The 25,860-nt window shown below is 44.5% G+C and overlaps 1 protein-coding gene across 1 annotated transcript in view; it reads right to left on the bottom strand.

Annotated features, from left to right (window-relative positions):
• The window catches only part of LOC142158033 (1-phosphatidylinositol 4,5-bisphosphate phosphodiesterase gamma-1-like), an 82,785-nt gene extending 57,220 nt beyond the window's left edge, over nucleotides 1-25,565 (bottom strand). Inside the window, exons 1-3 of the mRNA XM_075211611.1 lie at nucleotides 24,847-25,565; nucleotides 24,411-24,691; nucleotides 4,165-4,314 (exon numbers count right to left, since the gene is read on the bottom strand). Coding sequence (XP_075067712.1) covers nucleotides 4,165-4,314; nucleotides 24,411-24,630 — 370 coding nt within the window. The 5' untranslated portion in view covers nucleotides 24,631-24,691; nucleotides 24,847-25,565. The remainder of the gene's footprint in view (nucleotides 1-4,164; nucleotides 4,315-24,410; nucleotides 24,692-24,846) is intronic.
• Between the last annotated feature and the right edge of the window lie 295 nt (nucleotides 25,566-25,860).

Genomic DNA, 25,860 nt, shown 5'->3' on the forward strand with positions numbered 1-25,860 from the left:
TCTCAGGACACATGCACCAATATTCACTCCACGACCTACGTGAAAGGCCGCGTCAGAGTAGTGAGCAGGGTCATATCTCCCAACTTCCAGCGAGTCAGGACAAATGTGCCCACCAATAGGAAGATGGGACAGTCCACTGAAATCGGGACTGTGGGAGGTATGTGGATGAGCACTGGGCGGACAATCGAGAAACACAGATACAAAATGAGACACTTACAGCTTAAGTTGTGGATCTGAGACTATTTACTTATATTTCTGCTCGGGAACAAAAACTGTTGTAAGTAAATAAGATTTGTTACTCAGGAGACTGTGTGCAAGTTACTACCAATGAACGAGGTGTTTGTACCCGACCCAGCTTTGCCAAGTGCTACATACATAGTACATACATAGTACATACATAGTACATACATAGTACATACATACTACATACATAGTACATACATAGTACATACATACTACATACATACTCTTCCCTAATTAACACAGCAGCTGAGTTCAGCCTCATTAACTTTTAATTCCTGTTTTGAGTGGAATTGTATCGTGGATTCTAATGCTAACTTCAACACTTTGGAAAATCTCTCCTAACCTTTTGGATCGCTGTTTGATCCTGTATCAATTTACAAGATAATTATATTTTCCCACTAGTGCACTGTAGGTTAAAAGTAACAAACCGGGCCAGATGGGATCTTTCTTACATATTTGGTGGTCCTGCCCTAAAATATCCTCCTTTTGGGATCCAGTTAGGGCCCCCTTCTCCTCCCTCCTTCCATGCCCTGTCCGGAAAGACCCATGGTCTTTTCTTCTCTGTTATCCTCTGATTGATGATGATAGACAGTCTGCAAAATTGGCTTCCCATGTCCTGGCTGCTGCGCGATGTCTAGTAGCTAAGTCTTGGAAACAAGTTGAACCCCCCACTATGGCGGCCCTGAGATCCTATATTTGGTTTATTGCCCGCATGGAACAGATTACATACCACCTACATGATAAGGATGATACATTTCACCAGATTTGGGCTCCTTGGCTGCACTTATAACCCCATACCTCTTGTACCAACTCCCTCCTCCTAAGAAGAACTCCCTGTAGTCATAGGTGACCTGACTCATGCTGTCTCCCTTCCCAGAGTATCTAGGTAGTAATCTCCTTTGAAACTTTTATTGCCCCTTTTTTATTTATTTATTTGTTTCTCTTCTTAAAATGGGAAAGGGAAGGACAAGGGTAAGGAAATGTGAGGATAAAGGGAAGTGTGTTCTATTTTTCTTTCTTTCTTGGTGATGACCAGTGCCTCCCCCCCCCCCCACTATATTGTTATAAAATGTTATAGTATCTTGACTATCTGGATAACAATTGTATACTTACCTGTCTGTTTAATGACAACCTGTTGTTGGCTCTGATATGTGTTACTCAAATATTTTCCGCTCCATTGACATATACCCATGATATGTATTGTTCTCTGTTTTTGTTTTTATTCCTCCAAATGTACTAATTGTTGATTCTTATCTGTACATCATTGTTATTTTTCAAAATAAATAGTTAAAAAAAAAAAAAAGTAGCACACTGGGTTCTCAAGTGGAATTAAATGGACTATTTTTAAGCATTTTTAATTAGTATTTTAAATTTTTCTCATTTTCTGGATTATTGTGTTTGACTCTTTTGTGTGTATTTTATATTAATTAAACTGCCGTATGAATCACGTGTGGTGATCTGATTTACTTGCTATAGGAGATTTGCATTTTTTGTTTATTGTACAAAATGAAAGTGTTTTACACTTCATATCAAGAATAAGGCCGATGTCGGTACTCTCAGTGATTAAAGAACTACTATGGGCTATGAGGCCCCGTGTAAGTTGTTTTATATGAATTGCAGAGAAGTAACCAACATCTGAGCTTCCTTTATACTGTGAGGCCCCCTCCGTATAACGAAGGTTATAAGTCAGCTCTGTTCTTTATCCGAGCGGCCAAGACGGGGAACTTGTTCTCTGCTCATCCGAAATGATCCGACCCCACTTTATTTACACGTTTTGCTACTTACATATGACTTCAGAAAAATGTATTTTTGTTTTTTTTTCCATTTTCCTTACAAAGCCCCCGTTATATTTCCTGTCTGAAACTGTCAGTCATTCAGCCTCTCCCATCAATCTGGGGAGTTCACTGGCTGTAATGTACTCTGTCCCCACGTAATACAGAGGTTTACCCAGGCTCAGAAAAAAAGTCTTTAAGTTTTACTTTCCCAAATATACTGTAGTGTCATGTTAGTGTTTTTCACTCTTTTTAATTATATATATATATATATATATATATATATATATATATATATATATATATATATATAGTGACAGAAACGTTGGTGGGCTATATGTACTAGAAAAACAGTTTTCCAAAAGCCTTAGGCTCAAGTTAGAGCTAGATGAAGGGTTCCCTGGAGTGAATAGAGAGAGGGAGGGCCTCCATTCAGTAGGCACATTTCACGTCTCCTGACCTGCCAGTCAGAGAGCGGGCTGATTCATAGTTGCACCTGCAAAGTTTAGTTTAAAAGGCTATCAGTGTGCTCAGTCAGTCTCTCTCATTACCTGGGGAAAGAAAATGGAATCCTCCTTAGAGATAATGTTTTTTTATTTCTCCCTGAGGGAAGTTGCACCAGAACTTTGGACAGCTGTGTGAAAAAGTGACACCGGTACCCCAGTACCTAGACCATAGATAACACAATCAGCTTATTAACGATAATCCAGTTAGATCACATTTGTAAACCACAAAATAACTGCGCTTTTCATTTTTCCAATTATCCTCGCAGCTAAAAAGACCCCTCTTACATTCTGGTCTCTGCAGTCGCCCTCAGGATAATAATGCTCTAAGTTTATCCTTATTGGTGCATTAACTGAACCACGAGGGTGAGCGCACACCGGGACTGTCTATATTATATGTCACTGTTGTGTGTTTGAGATATTTGTTACATTGGTTGAAACTAGAACAAAATATAATCTAAGCTGCCTTTTTGTTATTGATCCTTAGTGTTCTGCAAGGTCTCTATTTATTAAAGGGGCGAAATAACCTGTATCTGGTGTGAATGGGGGTTTTCATCGGGGACAGGGTTTTCCCCGCGCTATCAACAGGTTACTGCAATTACCTAAGGTGACCCACGCCAGCAAAAAGATCCATCAGTTTTCGCCTATTTAACAAACATCGTGGAGGTACAGGAAATTTTTATCTATTTTTTACATTTATCTTCTTCTTTTAAATATATTATTAGCGGAAATGAAAGCAGGAGACAGGTGAAACCATATTGCATTGGTAAATTGCGGTGATACGTGAGTTTCTATCACTGCGATAAGCCGCGATAAATCAGCCTCATCGCTGCAGAATGATAAATAGACCGAGAGGGTGAAAACTACAGAGAGAACCACACAGGGATATTTATACAACAGGAAAGTGTTACATATACATAACAATATTTTGATATTTGGCAGAACAAAAACCAGCTGTTTCACAGCAAATCGCTGATGGTTTTTTTTTGCTTTTGCAACTTAGACCATGAATTAGATGCAGCAGATTTACACTGTACTATTGGGTGCACAGAGTATATATATATATATATATATATATATATATATATATACACACACACAGATAGATCATTATACTCTATAAGAGGTCATGGTTACGGGACAGCAGATTTACACTGTACTATTGTGTGCACAGAATCCCGAGACTTACGAAGCAACGGGGCATTATATTATACATATATATATATATATACACACACACACAGATAGATCATTATACTCTATAAGAGGTCATGGTTACGGGACAGCAGGTTTACAGGAGCTCTGTGGTTTTAATCCTTCAGTGTAACTTATAATTTAGTTCCACAGCTGCTGAGAGAGCGACGATTATTTTAGAACTTGGACTTTATTTAGTAAAGATGGAAAACAGTCGCCCACTCTCCAGTCATAACCTGTATCCCTTACCCAGAAAACAACCTCCTTTTTGTCTGGTTCTACCCCCACGTGGTCAGTGCACGCTGTGAACTCACTACTTGTCAGTAGCCCAGCGCTATAACTAGTGCGTTATTACACAAGCTGTGGCTCTTCCACCCTTATAACAATTTCGTTAAATGAGCAGACGTGTATGAATTACTGACACCCCCAAACCCTGGTAATCTGCCACTGACCAGCGACACTGAGGGTCTTTAGCCTGAAGTCCACCCCGTACAGGATGATGAAGCAGAGGGAGGAGTCTACTTTTCGGGCGTCTTCTGGGTACCTTTCGAAATCCCGTGAATTCTTTCCCCGCCGAATCTCTTTAATCTCTTGAATGTCAACTGTAAGAAGCGAGAAGACAGAAGGGTGAGATGGATTTATAGATGCAGGTAAAGCTCAGTACGACTTAGCTAAGTGCATGATACTTGATGCAAGGTCCCTTCTATAGTTCTCAGGTGATTTTATTTCCAAACAAAACCTGTGACTTCACGTGATAACGTTAATACATCACGCTATGATCAACCAGGTAGATGGATATCAGCAATCACACATAGGTTTAATTTATTTTTTTTTTAAATAGCTAATTTAGTAAACTTTAGGCATGCGTCTAATAGTTATTTTTCTTAGCTGCCCTGCTACAAGTCATTGTCTCCTTTTCAAAATCTCTTTGGAGAGCACAGAGTGTGGCTGCCAGTCACACACAGGCTCACGGCTCTCAGTATGTCATATGATGGCAGAGGGGGGAGAAGGGGGATATAACAGTACAGACAGAGCTCATAGGGGCAACCAAAAGCCTCTCTGCTCACTACGTCATGTGCCATGTGACTGTGGTTGCCATGGTAGTCCATCATACTCTGCAGAATTAAAAATCATTAATAGCAGCCTGAAAAAAAATATGAAGGCAAATGGTAAATACCAACATTCTTCTTATAGTCCGTCCACAGACACGAACAGGTTTACGTCAAACTAACAGCATATACACTTACACCAACCAGGTCATAAGCACAAGAAAAGTTTTTACCATTGGGTTTCATAGCAAAAAGAGCATTTGTTTTAAAGTTTAATTTAAATAAAAAAAAAAAATTATAATACAGGGAATATAATCTTCATTTTTACATAAAATCATTGCTAACGGGTCACCCACGCGTTTCACGACACATCTGATGCAGTTCTGATCTCCTCCGACACAGGACATGGGATTAAATATGAGGCTGAAGAAAGACAATGATGTACCTGCGGCTGAACACACAGCGCCACTAGCAGCATTACATTTCTCTTTCAAATACACTGATAAATGAAGAACTTTATACAACTGAAAAACCCTCCACACCGGGCAGGTCAGATGTATGGTTGTAAAACACAGAGTTATTTGTGTACAAAGACCTGTTTCCGGGTAACACAGGTAGAAATCTCTGGCTGGAATTATTTAGCTAATTTCCAACCCCACAACTGAACTATTAAGGATCCGCAATGATCCTTTATGTGTCTGAGTGGCCCTACTAGTCCGGTATGCTGTCCATAAATGTAAATGGTTCTGTTTATCTCCTAAAATTCTGCTGGGTTAAACCCCATAGAAATGCGCTTTTCAGCAACAGGGCATAGCATGTAAAGCATATCGGGTGGCACAGTGGTCAGCATTCTATATATAAGGTAGCACAGTGGTCAGTATTATATATATAAGGTAGCACAGTGGTTCCCTCACAGCACTGGACTCATGATTCCCGACCAGGGTCTTATCTGTGTGAAGTTTGTATGTTCTTCCCGTGTTTACGTGGGTTTCCTCCCACAGTCCAAAAACATACTGGTAGGTCAATATTAACCCCTGTGTCCATGTGGGAGGAAACACTGATTTTAATGAATATTCACTGTACAGCACCGCATCATATGTAGGCAATATAAAAATAAAGTAGAGTTAAGACGCAAACTGCGAAGCGGAGAAACCATGAAATGCGCCGTGTAACTCCCTTTATCTCCAATAAATAGTCTCCCAATAAGAGATCTGGATTTGACAAGTGGGAGCCAACGTCCAGGGCACAATCCCGAACCGCCAACCAGGAGAGGGGTGACCGCAAATCTCTACGGACATGGAGGGCGAGACAGATCTGTATAAATATCGCCCAGGAACAGGAGGTTATACATCATTTTGTTGGCATGGGGCTCATTAGGTGACTGTCTTCATAAAGGTTTCACCAATTTTGTCGGCCAACTAGACCTAAGCGGGAACAAACTGGCTGCTGGTTTCAACCATCGTCGCATAATAAAAGTTATCAGAGGAAACTACTGCCGAGAACGCGTTGTCATGTGGGGGCTGTCTGTTCTCCCACGCACACTGCATTAGTTGTGTCACACAGGGCGCATATCCAACCTGGATATAGATCCGGCTGCTCTGCGCTCAGGTCTGGATCCGCCAGCGTATGGACATGTTTTGCTTTTAAACATCCTTGTGTCTATGGATCCATGATTGGATAAAACAATTATACATTTACCCTGTTAATTTGGGTGCATGAAGTGTCCTAATAATGGAAACATAAATATTGTGAATTAAAGATTTCAGCTGGAAAAACCGGGAACCTACAAGTGTCCTGAAATATGTGGAAGAGTCGGTTCCTCGCGGTTATACTGATCGGTGACCCAGAGTCCCACGTGGACAGATATCACTGTAGGAAGCTGAACGTGGGTCTAAGAACCACAGATATACAGAACCAAACACGGTGATCATTACTCATCTGTCTGCTGTCTCTGCCGTGAGTCACAATCCTCCTTCTGCTGCTCTGACAACAAACGTTTCCAGGAAAGTCCAACTGTTCATAGATTTACTTCTAGACGTTTCCTGGGAATGTCTCCTGCACAGTAACACTTCTCATGTTCTGCTGCTCAATTCTCAGTACTTATTTGTATTCTGTATGTAAGGACAACTGCACAGTACCACTAATCTTCTACTATATTATGTGCAAGTCATGATTTATCTAGGGGAAACATTTAAAATGTAATCGGAATTTTGTTAGTCAGGACCCCAAGTGTCAGGGAGCAGGGCTATCTTCCCCATTGGGCATGATGGGCAACTGCCCGGGGGCCCCATGTGCATAGGGGCCCCATAGCCCGGGCTCTGAAGTAATTAAGAGAAAAAATGTACCTTTTGTAGTCATGTGGCGGCGACCCAGCTCCCTCCCTTTTCACCTCCTCCCTACTGCACTCACACTGAATTGCGGGCGTGACATCATCACGCTCCACATTTTCATTGAGGAGCGCACCGAGAGGAGCCACGACGTGACGGACAAGCAAGCAAGAAAGAAAGAAAACAGAAAGAAAAAGTAGAGAAGAAGGCGATAGTGAAGTGGGACAAATAGGAGAATAATGGAGGGCACAATGTCTCATACGGGGGGAAACCAGAACCAGGATGAAGGGGGGCAAACAGAAAAAACGTTTATGTGGATTAATCTCTGTAGCACAGCATGTTTTTTTTATTGGTTAAACACTGACTTTTTAAGCAGGTAACAATAAATATAAACTTAATTTTATCGATAATTTACATTTTTATTCCTGTGAGTGGTTGTGTTGGTAGGGGCCCCAGTGCACTGCTTTGCCCGGGGGCCTATAATGTTGTTAAGATGACTCTGTCAGGGAGTCATTGTTCTGGGACCCCGAGTGTCAGTGTGTCATTATTCTGGGACCCCCAGTGTCAGTGTGCCAGTTTGAGGTCCTGAGTCACAGGCTGGCACCTCTGCATTAATGGACCTGGCATATGACCATATATATACTGCATGACACTAAACGTACCCTGTATACAATCACTGACACCTATGGGCCGGTTATTATACTGATGGAAGGAAAGAAGTTTGGTGTCAGAGGCTGTGAGACGTCACACGGAGAACACTCCATACAGACAATGTTTGTACAGGCAGAATGTCTCTTTGATGTGTTGCACACAGTAATCTCGGTCTGGATGGTCCACGGGGTCAGGCCCCGGGCTGGACGGTTCCCATGGTAACCGGCTGGAACTAAGTCACAGGCCGGAGAACTTTGGTGCTGTCTGTGCCGAGCACGGATTATGGGCTGCTGGGATTGTGGAGGAATCAGCACTTACTGGACAGAAAAGTCCCGTTAATCTAAACCGTACAATTACCATTGTTATTGCAATTAAATATATTGCTCAGGCACTGGGAGCTTATAAAGTCTCTGTCCTGTGAGTTCTGTGCTTCAGTTTATTGTTAATGTGTTTTTGCAGATGCAGAACGCACCTATAGATTGAAGGTCCTCCAGTTACCTGTTTGTCTCTCCGGTTATACAGAGGACGCGTTAGGTCCTGGAGATTTACTATAACTTTTAAAAAGCAAAAGTGAAGGTGTCGCCCACAGCAACCAATCAGAATCCAGCTATCATTTTCTAGCATGTATTAGATAAATGATACCTAGAATCTTATTGGTTGCTATGAGAGACACCTACACTTTTGCCTTTTAGAAGTATTAGTAAATCTACCCCCTCTGGATTCAATCACCCCCACTGTAAAGTCCTGTCACCTGGTAATGACACCAGCGGTCCCGTGGCTGCAGCTTTATCTATATTGACTTCAGATCGTCGCTTAACACGGCGATAAATAGATAATAAGTTTAATTAATAAAAAATCCTTGCAAGGGGCCTCCAGAACGGCTGTGAGACACCTCGAGGTAACGCTGGTGGGTGCTCACACCTCTAATATCGGTAAAAAAAGTATGTTCATGATGTTGTTAAGGAACATTGCGGACAACTGAATCTGCCTCTTACTGTCGCAAGTAAATAGGAGGAATTTCCAAAATGGTTCTGGCTGGTCGCAACTGCGCTGCGGCCACGGCTATGACAGAATGTGAAGCCGGCCACTGACATGTAGGACACTGGAATTGGGCACCACTTGTACTTGAGAGAGAACATAAATGGAAGCATTATAAGATATTAGAGCCGCCGCTGTGCGCTATCACCGGACGCTGTCTGGCACGGACATAAATCGGTACATAAACGCAGATCCGACGACGTCGCAGCGACACCAGGGGTGAAATCTCCATTCTGTGAGTACAACACATTTCTCTTCAGTTTTACAAAGTAAATATTGGCAGATCCACAGAATTACAGAATAATTTGGACACAGGGTCAGTGTAAGATGTCACCGCACGAGATGTTACTGATTAACTGAAGTCAATGCACAGAACATGGGCCGCTGGGAGACCTGATAGCTCCAGCCCAGTGTTACATTGTATCACAGCATGGTGCGTCACGCTGAATGTGATTGGTCACCAGGAATTACATTACCTCCGTTGTGTCACCTGATATCACAGAGCAGTCGCTGACCCCATGGAAGCCAAACACCTGATCACACCCCAGGGGCACTGCCTGCACCCCTGCTGACTAGTCCAAATATCTAGGGTCATTCTCAGGTGTTACATATTTGCTGCTGCTGCAAATATCTTTGCTTTTCAATTCTGACCAGCTGGGTAGTAAACCTTATGCTTTCTGTATACAGGATGCCACACTCACTACCTGCTCCTGTTCTCTGGGCTTTATACATTCCTATCACATTATATTCAGGTGCAGGAAACCTGTCACGGTGGGGGTTGTAGTACACTAACTAATTAATATTTATGAACCGCCCCTTTATAGAGATAAATAAGGGGCAGCACGGGGCTCAGTGGTTAGCACTTCTGTCTCACAGCACTGGGGTCATGAGTTCAATTCCCAACCATGGCCTTATTTGTGTGGAGTTTGTATGTTCTCCCTGTGTTTGCATGGGTTTCCTCCGGGTGCTCCGGTTTCCTCCCACACTCCAAAAACATACTGGTAGGTTAATTGGCTGTTATCAAAATTGACCCTAGTCTGTGTGTGTGTTAGGGAATTTAGACTGTAAGCTCCAATGGGGCAGGGACTGCGGAATTAGTGGCGCTATATAAATAAATGATGATGATGATGATGATGATTTTGTATTGTCTCAAATTACACCAAAAAAATTTGCAAAGGTATCTGAACCAGTGATATTGTCCTGGAGCAGTAAGAGTTAACTTACTGCCTCGCCGGACAGATTTGCGCATGCGTACGCTGGTGCCGCAATTAAACTGAACCTTTCAGTTCTGGTTGTTAAAATAAGTAAATAAATAAAATAAAGTTTAAAAATAGATCAAATTTATTTTCAAGATATGTTTTTAATGCTTTTGGTCTCTTGTAGCCATCCTGGGGGGGGGTAATAACAGGTGGGGATGTCATGGCAGCACGAATACCGCCACAATACTCCCCATGTAAATGCTTATCACCAGGTGATCGCAGGTATACACCATTGATGAGTAGGGTGAGCTCTGATGCCACTTAGTAGACCCCCTACATAGGCTGAAGCTATCAGCGGGGTTTTCGTCGGCTTTCGGCCCCTGGGGGTGAGAGAGTGAGGATAGGAGACATTTATGGCTGTATAATTTGGCTTAAAACATCCGGCTGAATCAGATCTGCTAATTGACCTGAGAGGAGATAAGGCACGAGGCAGAGGATAGACATACAGACATGTAATGTATTTAATAGGAGCAGGAGGTAACACAGGGAACGTGCTACACGCACGCAGTCACCCACACAGGACGGTTATTGAAGGATAATGTTTAACAGAGTCCGTGCAGAGAGACGGCTGTTTTATAACAAGGAAACAGGAAGGGAAATATTAGTGGCAGCTGTGGGCCTCCAGCTTGCAGCTCTTACGACTAATTTGTATTATTAAATGTAGATTGCTCTCTGGTGTTTGGTAAATAACAGACTAGTAACTGGATAAACAGAGGGAGGGGTCTCAGCGAAGGGACCCCACGATTCAGGGGAGGAGGAGCAAGGTGCTTTTGGGGATTTAAAACACAAATGACAGAAATTCTGGACGTATGTATATACCTGCCGTGTACTATTCTCCCAGCGCTTATGTCACTAGCACGGTGGCTCAGTGGTTAGCACTTCTGCCTCACAGCACTGGGGTCATGAGTTCAATTCCCGACCATGGCCTTATCTGTGTGGAGTTTGTATGTTCTCCCCGTGTTTGTGTGGGTTTCCTCCAGGTGCTCCGGTTTCCTCCCACACTCCAAAAACATACTGGTAGGTTAATTGACTGCTATCAAAACTGACCCTAGTCTGTGTCTCTCAGTCTGTGTGTGTTCGTTGGAAACTTTAGACTGTAAGCTCCAATGAGGCAGGGACTGATGTGAGTTCTCTGTACAGCGCTGCAGAATCAGCGGCGCTATATAACTAAATGTTGATGATGATCTATCAACAATTGAACGTTCTAGCAGGAAATGTTTTAGGACCAACATCTGATGCGACTTTTTAAGAAAAATATATTTTTTTGTGCCTAGAGGGTCGTTTTCTGCTCTTGGAAAAGCTAATTTCGTCTAATTAGTGAGAAATTTTACTGGACTCCTCCGCATCCCCGATTCCCTCTGTCTGAGGGGCCGTTGGGAAGTTTCCGCCTCTTGTTTCCTGATCATCTGTTGAAGTAGGTGTTTGGCAGGAAGTGAGGCTGTAACTCTGTCCCAGCAGCTGCCGCTCCTTCTATAGAGGAGACAAAGGAGATCTCCTGGCCGGACCCAAAACTGCCTCTCCAGCCCGCTCTAAAGTTTGAAAATTCACCATAACATTCAGACAGACTAAATAAGACAGAGATAAATGTGAGTAAAGCAAACAGGGAGGTTGTCCGAAGTGAACTGTACACGGTAATGTTTACTGTTTGAAATAAAAAGTTAAATACACTATAATATGAGGTTCATAGTTAAAACAAACTGCAATAAAAATAATTTCTAAATTGTTCAATCTTAAATGGGCGACATGTCATAGTATATTTATTTTTTATTTCAAGCAGTGAACATCACTGCGTACAGGTACCTCATACATGTTTGACACTGTTGACTTTGCTCAAATTTATTGTGACTTTTCAAACTTTAGAGCGTATTTGACCAATCGGTTTCAGAACCTCTGGGAAACAAATCTGAGCATCTCTAATTATAATGAAGTAATGATGACTGCAAAGCACCGAGGTCACCAATACAACATCACGCAGACTCGTCTACATGAATGAGAGACACTAATTAAAGTGGAGATTTCTGTTTATTTCAGCCATACTTGAGTCACACAACCCATCAAAGTTGACCTCTCGGGCGCTGCAACAACATAAGGAATTACTGTCGTACCTAGATGTCCCCTTCAAGCTGTCGCCCAACGCAGGCTCCACGCTGCCGATGTCATGACTGGTATTGGAAATTCATTACAAACTACCGGCTGATATGGGCCGTCTGCCCTGAGATTTTAAGCCAGGTTCCTAGTGCCGCGGCCGCCTTAACACATGGACTCTGTTGGGCTCCCTCACTTGAAAAGCTAACAATACAAACACGTTAGTGCGCAGGGGTTGTATGTAAACTAGTTACGTGTGCAGTTCACGTGTGTCCTGCTTGAAGTGGTGAACTGACAACTCTCCACTATTACAAATGATGAGGCTGGATTGTCGTGTGCTGAAATGTGATCTCTATGGGTGAACTCCGGTGCGACGCCATCGATGCAAAGCGGGAAGAGGGGACAATATGCTCAGTCACGTGCCTCAGGGGGCATTGCATGAGAGGCACTAAAAATATATATTTTAACATGGGCCCTGGTAATAGCTGGTATTGTTTGTCTGGCGGTACAAGTACAAGTAAATGACCCAAACTTTCTGGGTTCCCTGTGCCATCGGATCCCCATATTTCCTTTTTTGATAGGACTCTTGTCCAAACTCAGTACAGTAAGTGATAGATCATATATTTTGCACCTCCCCTCCGGGAGATAACAAATATCGTGAGTCTCCCGAACTTTACAGGTGCGTGACAGACTTGCACATAACGCTACATAACTCGCTGGCACTGTTGTATCACGGTCAACGGACAGAATTTCATTTGATCTAATAATAACTAACAGGATAAGTTGGATCCCATAAGTGCTTTATTGCATGAACACTCAGGAGAACACAAAAGGGTTTTTATGTACTACCAGGTGGGTGTCTCAGCTTCCTGTCTTATTATAGGTGCATCCGACACCTGGGTGCATGGAAATTAGACGTTTCAATTTAATCATTCCCAGAGGTAAAACATGACTGTCTGGAGGCCTCATCCAGCTTCTGGTCCATCGTGCTGAAACGACAAATAATTCAGTCCATGGATAAAGTCCTTCCACTATTATACACATCTGTGGATCAGCTCCTGTGAACCAGAGGGTGATCTTCTGGCAGGGAAGAGGTTAAAGACCCTTAAACTGCCTCCACCCCTCCTGCTCTGTTCTGGGCTCAGCAGGAAGCAGAGATCTGTGTGATGGGACCGGTGTGAGTGACAGATGGGACCAAGGGGCCCAGAATCAGTGACTACAACAGCTGGGGAACGGCACGGACGGCCTCGTATTAGTATTATGAGGATCCCCGTATATGTGATACAGTCTGCGATCTGAGCGCCCCCCATGGTAAGGTGTAAAGGTTCCTCTGAACCCCAATGTGCCCAAATACAGAGTTTGTATAAATATATTCCTAGATGTGTTTTATTCTATTTAGCAGCCACATTCTGTTTGTGTTTTTCTTGTTTATTTACCAACATAGAGCAGATCCGCAGACACCCCCACACCTCCAGTAATGAGCTTTCACCCAAATGTTTCATCGCGCACTATAGGTCTCCGCGCAATTAGGAATTTATTAGTAAATAACCTGCAATAAGTAGCGCAGATCTGTGCGGTACCGCGCAGGGAAGACGCGCAGGTAGAGCTCCATCAAGTGCACCAGTTTGTAGAGCAAGATGGCAGCGTTTGCGGAGAAGAAATCCGCACCTGCGTTTCCGCAGTATTTCGGAGCGGATTTCGTGACGTCCGCCCAGGCCCCCTGGGAGGCGAGGCCACCCTCCCGGATAACGCTTCTTTCTTTTGAAGCGGGTGGGGCAGTCCTAATTATGCAAATTATGTCTCCCCCTTCCTCGCTATGCCATGATAGAAACCATGTCACAGCGCAGTGGGTGGGGCTGTTATGGGGTTAATAGCGCCTCCGGCACGTGCCCCAACGGTAGTAGGTCAGAATGCTGTAAATCAGGCCCAATGTGATGCTCGTCGCTCCCATCATTGCTGTCAGCTCTCCCTAATCTACAGAGACAGTCCTGGATCTTGAAGATTTGTGTCTGGGAATGTTTGGACCATTAAATGTCCCTGTTTTAATGCTTATATACACACAGTACAATCCCTCATCTTGTATTTAATATGCAGTTCTCACTACCTGCTCCTATTCCCTGAGCTTTATACCATACCCCCCAGCATTTATAAAGGCAAAATAAGCCCTGTCCCCCAAATAATCCACCCGGTGGTTGGATCCTTTATAAATAACTTATCTGTGGCTGGATCACTCTGTATATCATTGCAAATGTACTTATCCCTTTATAGTAGTATGTGTTTTGTATGGAAATGTATGGACTTTTGAGACAGTATGTCATGTTTGGGTTTTGCAACTGCATAGAGACAATTAATCTCATGTTAATTAGACCGTTTCATTGCTGTGACCAAAACGTTTGTTGAGCCTGAAAGACAGGAGGAGGTAATTATACTTGCTGGTAGACTCCGTATGCAAGGGATCATAGAGCTAAATTGCATTCAAAGCAGGATTATAGAATGGTTATATCCTTATGGTAAACATTCAATATAAAACCTCAGACGTTGTGGTGCCGCTAGCAGCAATGTAAGAAGGTGTTAAACCCCTCCAGGCTGAGTTATGTACAGGCTCCATGAAGCACCTGGATTGGTTACAGGGACAGGAGGCCGGATTACCTCCTGTCAAGTTAGTGTATTTAAAGAGCCCTGTTTTATACTGAAATGTATTATAACATCTGCAACTTCTGGAAAGATCACTAGTACCACAAACTGGTGTAGAACTGTCTTTATTAGGACACTTGAGCTAATAAACATCACTGCTTCAAGATCCTGCATTGACCTCTACTTACCTGTTGTAATTCCTGTAACCTATAGATTAGACCAGGCCTGTCCAACCTGCGGCCCTCCAGATGTTGTGAAACTACAAGTCCCAGCATGCCCTTCCAGCTATCAACAGGTTGTCTACTGGCAAAGCATGCTGGGGTTTGTAGTTTCACAACACCTGGAGGGCCGCAGGTTGGACAGGCCTGGATTAGACCAATTCTGGAAAAAATAATATTGACCTTCTGAACTCTGTTCCTTGTCAAGTAATAACATTGGCACCAAGTTATATTGTTGCTGGCTGGTAAAATACAGAACCAACCAAGTGGCCGTGACCCACACCCTGGAGTTTGTTCTGCTACCTGCTCTGCTATCCAAAGAGCAGGGACTGAGCACACCATCCACGCCCACAACATATTTTATTAGGTGCGGCTGATCCTGCCACGCTTAAGGGCTCCCCATGTTCTGCCGAACCCTGCACTGGACCATATATAGTTCATTTGTATCTCAGATTAATGTCTCCTTTATAATGAGAAGGCAGACAGAAAATAAAAGTACCACCAGAATACCCATATAACCTATAGTGACCAATCAACAATATCGTTTTATCTGCCAATGCTACTTAAGACAGCACAGTGGCCAAGTGGTTAGCACTTCTGCCTCACAGCACTGGGGTCATGAGTTCAATTCCCATCCATGGCCTTATCTGTGTGGAGTTTGTATGTTCTCCCTGTGTTTGCGTGGGTTTCCTCCGGGTGCTCCGGTTTCCTCCCACACTCCAAAAACATACTGTTAGGTTAATTGGCTGCTATCAAAATTGACCCTAGTCTCTCCCTTGCTGTCTGTCTTTGTCTATGTGTGAGTGTTTGTCTATATTAGGGAATTTAGACTGTAAGCTCCAATGGGGCAGGGACTGATGTGAGTGGGTTCTCTGTACAGCGCTGCGGAATTAGTGGCGCTATATAAATAAATGGTGATGATGATGATAAGACAATGAAAGCAAACACCTGATTGGTCGCTAGTTTCCTGTAGTTTGCACCATTTTAGCAAATCGCTTCCATTATAAATTGAGGTTTGAGCCCAGAGATGTTTGATCTCACCTCTGTGCAGTGATCTGCAGGCCTGAGATGCAGATCGAATCATTGGAGAAATGAAAGAAGCTTTTTGAATAAAGAGTTTTTTCAATGCCTTTTTTTTAACATATTTTAACATATTTTATTTATTTTACTTTTTTCTTTCAATTAACCAAAACTGTTGTTTTCGGGGGTTTACCACAGAAAAAAGGCTTGTTAAATAGACCCTTAAGTGTTCAAAGTTACAGGCTTCAAAGAGCAACAAACAAGGGTCACGCGGTAGCGGTACAGACGTGTAATTCCGTCACATACACATAGCGATGGGACCAGGCACCCTGTGTATTTCATATGTTCCCAAGTTACGGACGCACATAAGGCAGAAGTCTCGTGTACCAAACACACGGATGAGGGAAGATCTGAACGAGTTCCAGCACTTTGATCAGAGAATTTTCTGGGATTTTCCAAGTTACAAAAAATTTTTTAATCTCCTTCCCAGAATGTTTGAATTTCCTGCTCTGGAACATCCAGAGTCTGATAACTGCTGCGAACACTTACAACCCCCCCCCCCCCCCCCCCGAGCCACGGGCAGCACAGCTGTGAAACGCAGACAGCTCCACTGGGCAGAGTCACCAGTCGCAGGAAATAAATTATTACAGACTTTACAATTCATGTGACGATAAAACACAAGTGGAGCTTTCTGCGCCCCTGAGCCGCCTGCGTAGAGCGCGCCTCGGTATGAGAAGCGGAAAAACCTCTACACGCCCCACCAGAGTCCAACCTCCGAACTCCTTCCCCTTCCACACCACCCCTTTCAATTAATAAATGTAAAATAAATATCTTCCATAATCCTTTGTTAAGTCGAACGAGAAAAAAATCCCAAAAAATCCCAAAAAGCTCCATAAAAAAACAATCGCCCGCTTGCACCAGTGCTGGTAGAAACAGGGGGGGGGGGGAGGTCCGACGCTCCCTTCACCGCCAGTCGGACACAGGCGCTCAGACGTATCTGCTGTACGGAGGAGGTTTGTTTTTGGAGAAGGGGCTACCTAAACGTGGACAACCCCATGTCACGTGGTCAGGACAATTTTACTTTGTTAATAAGAAGGTCAGAGCGACTTAAATCACAAATATACATCACACTCCATTCACCGTCTGTCTGAGATACAACATAACCCTCGTTATGAGGTTCAGTGGGACTGAGGACTCTGCACCCTCGGACTGAGTTGCGTTGATTTGTAAAAGACGGTTCTAGTACAGACAAAGCTGAGCTTGAGATTTATATACAGATATTATAGAGATAAACTGAGCTATCCTGAGATTACAGAGGACAAAAATAACCCAGAACCTAAAGATAAAAAGACTGTAGAGTACAGATCATCCTCTCCGGCCGTAAGAACCTCATCTATATATTAGAGAGAATGATACATATAAACCTGAGAACAGGCGGACAATGGCGCTATCCTCCTGTACCGGAGGCTCTTCTGCCGACCAATGTTCTATCTCTGTGAAGTTTGTATGTTCCGCCGTGTCAGCGGTTTCTTCCCCTGTGTATGTGCTATATAGAAATATTACTAGCATTTATAATATTGTGCATATAGGAAGTATAATTAGTATAATATATAGCTGGGGCCGGCAACCCCGGGACACATTCCCGACGTATCACACGGACCAGTTTTATCGGACATGCCGGAGCTTTGTGGATGCTTCAATAAATCAGCCCAAGATGGGCGAAACGGAGCTGCTGCGCGAGTTATGTCGCATAATATGAACGTTTATTTGCTATTCATATAATCATAATATAATCATGATAAAATAGGAAATAATTACATGTATAAATATATTTATATATAAACAACTGGCACACCTGGGCTTGACTAGATTTTAGCCGGCACACTGATAGAATAAGGTTGCTGACCACTCATATACATCTGTGAAAAATATGAACTTTAGCAGAGAAACACGTTAGGTGAGATTTATTCTACTTTATTTACTTTTATATTTAATAAACAGCTCCATTTGTACTGACCAGGGGGTGACACCCGGAGGTAACCATTGCCCATGTTTTGTTTCTCTACGGTGTCCAGCCACTTCCGGACACCGTGCAAGATTCACCACACCGGGGAAGGTTAAACCAATATACTATGCTGATAGCTGTTTGGGCAGCACGGTGGCTCAGTGGTTAGAGCTTCTGCTTCACAGCGCTGGGATCACAGGTTCAATTCCCGACCATGGCCTTATCTGTGCAGAGTTTGTATGTTCTCCCCGTGTTTTCGTGGGTTTCCTCCGGGTGCTCCGGTTTCCTCCCACACTCCAAAAACATACTGGTAGGTTAATTGGCTGCAATTAAGTTGAACCTAGTTGGTCTGTGTGTATGTTAGGAAATTTACATTGTAAGCTCCAATAGGGCAGGGATTAATGACAGACATATGAGGGATAAATATTCTCTGGACAGCGCTGCAGAGTATGATGGCGATATAAAAACAATAATAATATTTTTGTACAATTGACTCTATATAATTTCACATAACCAAAAAGTCTAATTTGGGCTCAGGAGTCCTATCATGGACTAAACAGGCTGTCTGTAGGTGTCTGGGCCTGACTCATGACCGGGCGTACATCCATGTGTGCTCTAGTGTGCGCCAATAAACGCTAATGACACTCACTACTGAATACCACGTGAGGGGCGGAACAGGGGTGGGAGGGGCGGATGGACGTAGCGCAATAAGGGTGTGGCTGCGCAGATGCGGCTGATTCAAGTCCTGTGTTTATCGTACGTTTCGTTTCAGCTGTATCACTTGCGCCGGTTAACGGGTGATACTGACAACTGATACTGCAACGTCTTTACACGTATGTGCGCTACTAGCTAGCAAAGAACATGTGAACGCAAAAACGATTTACTATATAATCACATTGGGCCTGAGTCATTAAGGAGAATAAAGCATAAAAAGTTGTAACTTTGCACCTGGGCAAAACCATGTTGCATTGGAGGGGGAGGTAAATTTAAAATGTGAGGACAGATTTATAGTTGGGGTAGGACATGTTATAGATCAACTTTAAATTTCAGTGTAAAAATAAAGTTATCAAGTATTTGGAAAAAACAGCCAGTATTTATCTTATGTGCAAAATGATAAACTAATTTGCACCCCTTGCATTCTAACATGGTTTGTCCAGGAGCAAATTTACTCCTTTTTTTTTGCTTTGCTCTCCTTAATGAATCAGGCCCCTTGAATGTACAGTACACATTGAAAGCATCTTGATTGCAAAAGAAATAAAAAAAATAAACAATTTGAAAAAACATATTTATATCAATGAGTATATTGTTAATAGTTGCTTATTTATTTTATATTGTATTGTTTTTTTATGCATTCTGATGTGACCTTATATTGCCCATACTGCAGTCTGTTCTATCTACATACAGCAAGTAACGTTTAGGTAGAGCGGTGGCTCAGTGGTTAGCACCTCTGCCTCACAGCACTGGGGTCATGAGTTTGATTCCCGACCATGGTCTTATCTGTGTGGAGGTTGTATGTTCTTCCCGTATTTGCGTGGGTTTCCTCTGGGTGCTCTGGTCCATGTAAACTTCCCAGAAGTCTCTTCTCCTGAACAGGAGTCGTTTAGTCTGGTTTTATTGCTTAGCTGGGCAGATGAAAGAGACTCTGGACTCCAGGCTGCCGACAATAAAGACAGCCTATAAAAAGCAACACAAACACTAGACAGGTCCTTGCTGTGCTCCACCTTACAAGATAAATGATATTTTACATATCACATATGGTTTTCTGCCTTTTATATGACAGGTATAGACTGAGAGAGGTCGCTCACATACCATCCACTGCCGAGCCAGCTGAAGAGGTAAGCGCAGGGTTAATCCCCAAAGTCCGCTCAACCAGATTTTAGCATGACGGTGTCAGAGCGAACATCCAATAACGCAACACACAACCCCCACTGTTCCTATCACAGAAACTCACAATTACCTGCAAAAATCACAAACTCTTCACTATTCTGCAGTTCCTGGTCTATAAATACAATCAGGGACATATGGAATGAACCGCAGACCCATAACACAAGATATCAAATAATTAATCACAGCACATATACACTATCCCCCGGTGCACGGCACACATGCACTATCCCCCGGTGCACAGCACACATGCACTATCCCCCGGTACACATGCACTATCCCCCGGTGCACGGCACACATGCACTATCCCCCGATGCACAGCACACATGCACTATCCCCCGGTGCACAGCACACATGCACTATCCCCCGATGCACGGCACACATGCACTATCCCCCGGTACACATGCACTATCCCCCGATGCACGGCACACATGCACTATCCCCCGGTGCACATGCACTATCCCCCGGTGCACGGCACACATGCACTATCCCCCGGTGCACGGCACACATGCACTATCCCCCGGTACACATGCACTATCCCCCGATGCACGGCACACATGCACTATCCCCCGGTGCACATGCACTATCCCCCGGTGCACGGCACACATGCACTATCCCCCGGTGCACGGCACACATGCACTATCCCGCGGTGCACGGCACACATGCACTATCCCGCGGTGCACGGCACACATGCACTATCCCGCGGTGCACGGCACACATGCACTATCCCCCGCTGCACGGCACACATGCACTATCCCGCGGTGCACGGAACACATGAACTATCCCCCGGTGCACGGAACACATGCACTATCCCCCGGTGCACGGCACACATGCACTATCCCCCGGTGCACGGCACACATGCACTATCCCCCCCCCCCCCCCCCGTTGCATAATTAATGGGGCAAAAATACGATATTTATGTACAAGCCTCACTGTATCATAGAACCTTCAGATTACTTTAATGTATAGGCTTATTTGTGCCCTCATGCAACATTTCCTAAGCAAATTGTTGTATCTTTCTGGCTTCCTTACGTGCTTTCTAACCTTGTATTATATCACCAGTTGAGAGTCCTCTAAACTGCAGGATTGGAAAAGTGGAGGTGTTGCCTATAGCAACCAATCAGATTCTAGTTATCATTTATTTAGTACATTCTACAAAATGTCAGCTAGAATCTGATTGGTTGCTATAGGCAACATCTCTACTTTTTCAAACCCGCAGTTTAGTAAATATACCCCCGGATTTGTGTCACATCTCAGACAACTCTCATGATACGAAGACAAGAAGAAAATGTCACCAACAGCTAGAAATAAATAGTTAAGGCGGCAGGAAAAGGAAATTCAAAGTACGTGAAGGTGGAACGCCTCAATAATTACTACAGGTTAAGTGACCAGGATGACTTATGGCTTCCTCTTGTCTGTGACAGTGTCTCCATTCTTCTTACGGCACTTAGTTTGACTACACCGCTTCACCGGGGCTACCGACATGCCCAGATTTAAGCTGACCTGTTACTAAACTGGCGCCCGCGTTCTACTCCAGGTGGAAGCTGCGCTGATCACACGAGAAGAAGAGACGGTCGCTGCACTTGGCGCTCAGTGATGTCTCTGGTTCCACGAGAATTGATAGGCGCAGCTCACAAAATAGCTGCCTCCAATGGTGGAAGAACTGTGGGCGAAGCTGTGGGCTATGGCCCCCCCATGGGCATCCCCCCACCCCCGGCTGCCTCCATTGCGTGTGCGGGAACTAGTGCATTAAATAGCCAACAGTAACAACATTCAGGGTCATGTTATAACATGTAACTACCCGACACGATGAGCTGTACAAAGTATCAATGTATTTAAAAGTCGTGTCCTTCTGTTAAGTATGAATTCTACGTCATTCTCTTCCCTCTACCAGAACATCCAACTATCCTACTTCCCAGGGACAGTCCCAGGTATAAGGATTTGTATCCTTTGTAGTGTTCCTAGTTGGCCGTATTGACCAACTGCTCAGTATAACTTCTCTTGTCCTGTAAGTACAATGCAGTTCTCTGTGTCCTGTCTGTGTCTTTGGACTATGTAAGTTTATATTTATCAAGGAACAAAGATACATAGAATAGTTCTGGGGAACAGATCATGAAGCGGATTCGCCTGCAGCGCGTTGTGTAATATGTCCAGGTGCAACCACAAGTCTCTAGAAGGGAATATAAAATGTTGTCAGCTACACAACTGCAGCCACTACGGGGTGGCACTAAACACCGGACCCTCACCGCCTGTGCGACAATCATACACAAGTAGCTGTTGGTGCCGTTGCTGGGGGATAATAGCACACAGTGTGTAACACACAGCACGCGGTGTGCAACAACAACAACACACAACAACTGACACTGCAAGTTAGACAACAAATATGTGACAGGTCGCTGTACATTTTATCTGTGTGAGTAAATGTGGTGAGATGGGGGGGACACTCTGGTGGGAGTGTGACACTCTCGGGGGGTGACGCTCAGGGGGAGGTAACACCTGGAGGGGGGGGGGTTGGTGACACTCGGGGGGTCACGGGGTGACACTCGGGGTAGCACTATTAGTACAGAGCACTCGCTGCGTCCAGCAGTCACTTTGCTGTTTCATCGCCCATCTCATCAGGCCTCCTCTACTCTGTATATCAGACATGACCCCCTCCCTTATCCCCATCCTAAAACCACAATACTGGGCACATCCCTTATCACATGAGGTGCACTGAGCGATGACATCATAACTTAACTCTTTCTATGCCTTACAGACGGCCGTTATAATCATACAGGTGCATCTCTATGTAACGTGTCATCCAGGGATTAGTTATTTTACTCCATATACTTTCATTATATTATCACACAGGACTACAGGACAGATAATATAATTGTAGCATCTGGTCATCCGCCCCCCATCCTGTATGTACAGTGTATATGGGGTGAGTCACTGCGGGGGGGGCTGGGAACATTATATCCTCATACATAACTCCCAGGTGACAGCTGGGGCTGGTTAATCACTGAAGGCGACATGAGGACCCCCTGATTACATATTATATATATACATATAGCACCAACTGTGGATTATATAACCATATATACCTTAAAGTTACACCCATTGTTTATCAAGTGGTATCTATGAAATGATCAGTCTGCATAACCACCCCCAAATGTAAGATGGTGGTATACCAGATCGCCAGCCTTTGGGTTGGCTCATAATACCAGGTCACCAGCCTACAGGTTGGCACATAATACCAAATCACCAGCCTTTGGGTTGGCATATAATACCAGATCGCCAGCCTTTGGGTTGGCACATAATACCAGGTCACCAGCCTACGGGTTGGCACATAATACCAGGTCACCAGCCTACAGGTTGGCATATAATACCAGGTCACCAGCCTACGGGTTGGCACATAATACCAGGTCACCAGCCTACGGGTTGGCGCATAATACCAAATCACCAGCCTTTGGGTTGGGTCATAATACCAGGTCACCAGCCTACAGGTTGGCACATAATACCAAGTCACCAGCCTTTGGGTTGGGTCATAATACCAGGTCACCAGCCTACAGGTTGGCACATAATACCAAGTCACCAGCCTTTGGGTTTGGTACTTGATGTTCTCTTCTCAGGAACAGTCTGAGATGAAAGGATAACAATGTTGAAGCAGGAATCAGACTGGTTTCCAACTATATTGACTCATCTCAGTGACAATTCAGATGTTTGGGATAATGGAAGCGATACATGCTGTACAGTCTATGATCTTTCTATCATCATTAACTCCGGCACAAACAACGATGGAACAACCATTAGGAGCTGAAGAGCTGACTATGGAGGGTAACAACAAGCGCACTGTGTTCTTCTGTATTATATATAGTATTCTTTGTATTATAGTATTAGTTACTACTGTTCAGCTAGGTCACCTACCTCCCTGAGAGCTAGGTCACCTACCTCCCTGAGAGCTAGGTCACCTACCTCTCTGAGACCTAGGTCATCTACCTTCCTGAGAGCTAGGTCACCTACCTCTCTGAGACCTAGGTCACCTACCTTCCTGAGAGGTAGGTCACATACCTTCCTGAGAGCTAGGTCACCTACCTTCCTGAGAGCTAGGTCACCTACCTCCCTGAGAGCTAGCTCACCTACCCTCCTGAGAGCTAGGTCACCTACCTCCCTGAGAGCTAGGTCACCTACCTTCCTGAGAGCTAGGTCACCTACCTTCCTGAGAGCTAGGTCACCTACCTTCCTGAGAGCTAGGTCACCTTCCTCCCTGAGAGCTAGGTCACCTACCTCCCTGAGAGCTAGCTCACCTACCTCCCTGAGAGCTAGCTCACCTACCTCCCTGAGAGCTAGGTCACCTACCTCCCTGAGAGCTAGGTCACCTACCTCCCTGAGAGCTAGCTCACCTACCTCCCTGAGAGCTAGGTCACCTACCTCCCTGAGAGCTAGGTCACCTACCTCCCTGAGAGCCACACAACTTTAGAACATAATGTACAGCGACATATCAACCTCTGCTCGTTATATGAGGCCTATGAAGATCTATTCTACTTACTTTCTCCTTCCACTTTCTCCGGGGTCCTGAACCATATGACCTGCCGGGTGTCCAGCCTCACCTGGAAGGTCCTCCTCTCCGGCCGCTGGGACTTCTTCTGGTAAAACAGGGTGAGGACTGTCCCAGTTTCCAAGCTCCTCATAATCCGATTAATGTCACCGTTCTCCATCTGGGTGTCCTCTGCAGATCCATTCATGTTGCTCAGTCTGCACCCCAACATCCTCAGCACGTTCCAGCCAGGATTACAACCTGTGACCCGGGACCTTCCAGACTCCAGCAATCTGCAGACCAGAGGGGAAGAGAAGACCCTGCATCACAAGAGGTTTAACGCTCTAGAACCACAATCCACTGATGTATTCCAGCAAGTATCACAAAATATCAATAAAAGATCAATCTCCAAATCTAGAACAACTTCCAGAGGGCTGAAGGTACTGACCCACTGCTTGAGAAGTGGTGTGTGATCTGGATGAGGCAGATCGCGCCTAGATCCACCCTCCATCCTCTAGGGATGGGCCCCTCCTTCCTCCTGTGCGGTTACACAACTGAGTACATCTCAGGCCGGTCCACTCAGGATGTGCGGGGTCACTGGGGGGTGCAGGAAGCCCTGTCAGTGATATATCTGTCATTCATGGGTTAAAGTGTCAGTGTGAGTCAGTGGCTGCACTAATGGGCTCACACAGATAATCTGCTGCACACAGGATGCTCCTGAGGGACCAGCTGGGAATGATCTGCTCTCCAGCAGAGCTGCTTCTCCTGACGCTGCATTTAGAAGCATGATAATGTCCAGGGTAATGGAGGAAAAAAGAGTTTAAACCAAATCAGTGCTACTAATGAGTCTAATCCGATTTCTCCAACATTTGCCTGAAGCCTGAGTCTCTGCCTCACAATAACAGGATGGGAGTTGCAGGCTGCAGAGATATACTCAGCATTTTCCTCCCACACCCTGAATAACAAAAGAGGGAGGTGATGAGCTGGGTACAAGATGTGGGCACAGATGGGTGTACAATAATCCTGCCCTGGGTGGCAGAGCTTGGTCTGAATGTCCCCAGATCTGCACTTATTCCCCAGTCCTTATCTTGCTGGAGCAGCACTCAGTTCCTGTCTGATCTCAGGCTTCTTCCATGGACGCCCAGAGGAAACAGCAATCACACATGGCCGGAAAGAGAACAGAAAGGGATTAAAAAAAAAATATTTGCTGGATCTTGGAGTTGGGGAAAGAAACTCATTAGTGGAAACGGTGGCGAACAGCGGCACCTTGTGGCCGGTTGGTGGGATTGCAGTGTGGCCAGGACAGGTGTTTTGCGCTGCGCAAAGCACCGGCTGCGCGACATTTACCAAAGCTAAGCGGCGCTTGCGGCGATAAACGGGTCAGATCCGGCGTCGGAGAACCACATGGTGCTCATGTCGGTGCAGGTTTTATAGATGTAGCTTCTCTATGTACTTAACAGTG

Source organism: Mixophyes fleayi, chromosome 5 (assembly GCF_038048845.1).
Source record: "Mixophyes fleayi isolate aMixFle1 chromosome 5, aMixFle1.hap1, whole genome shotgun sequence".
Classification (NCBI taxonomy): Eukaryota; Metazoa; Chordata; class Amphibia; order Anura; family Limnodynastidae; genus Mixophyes; species Mixophyes fleayi.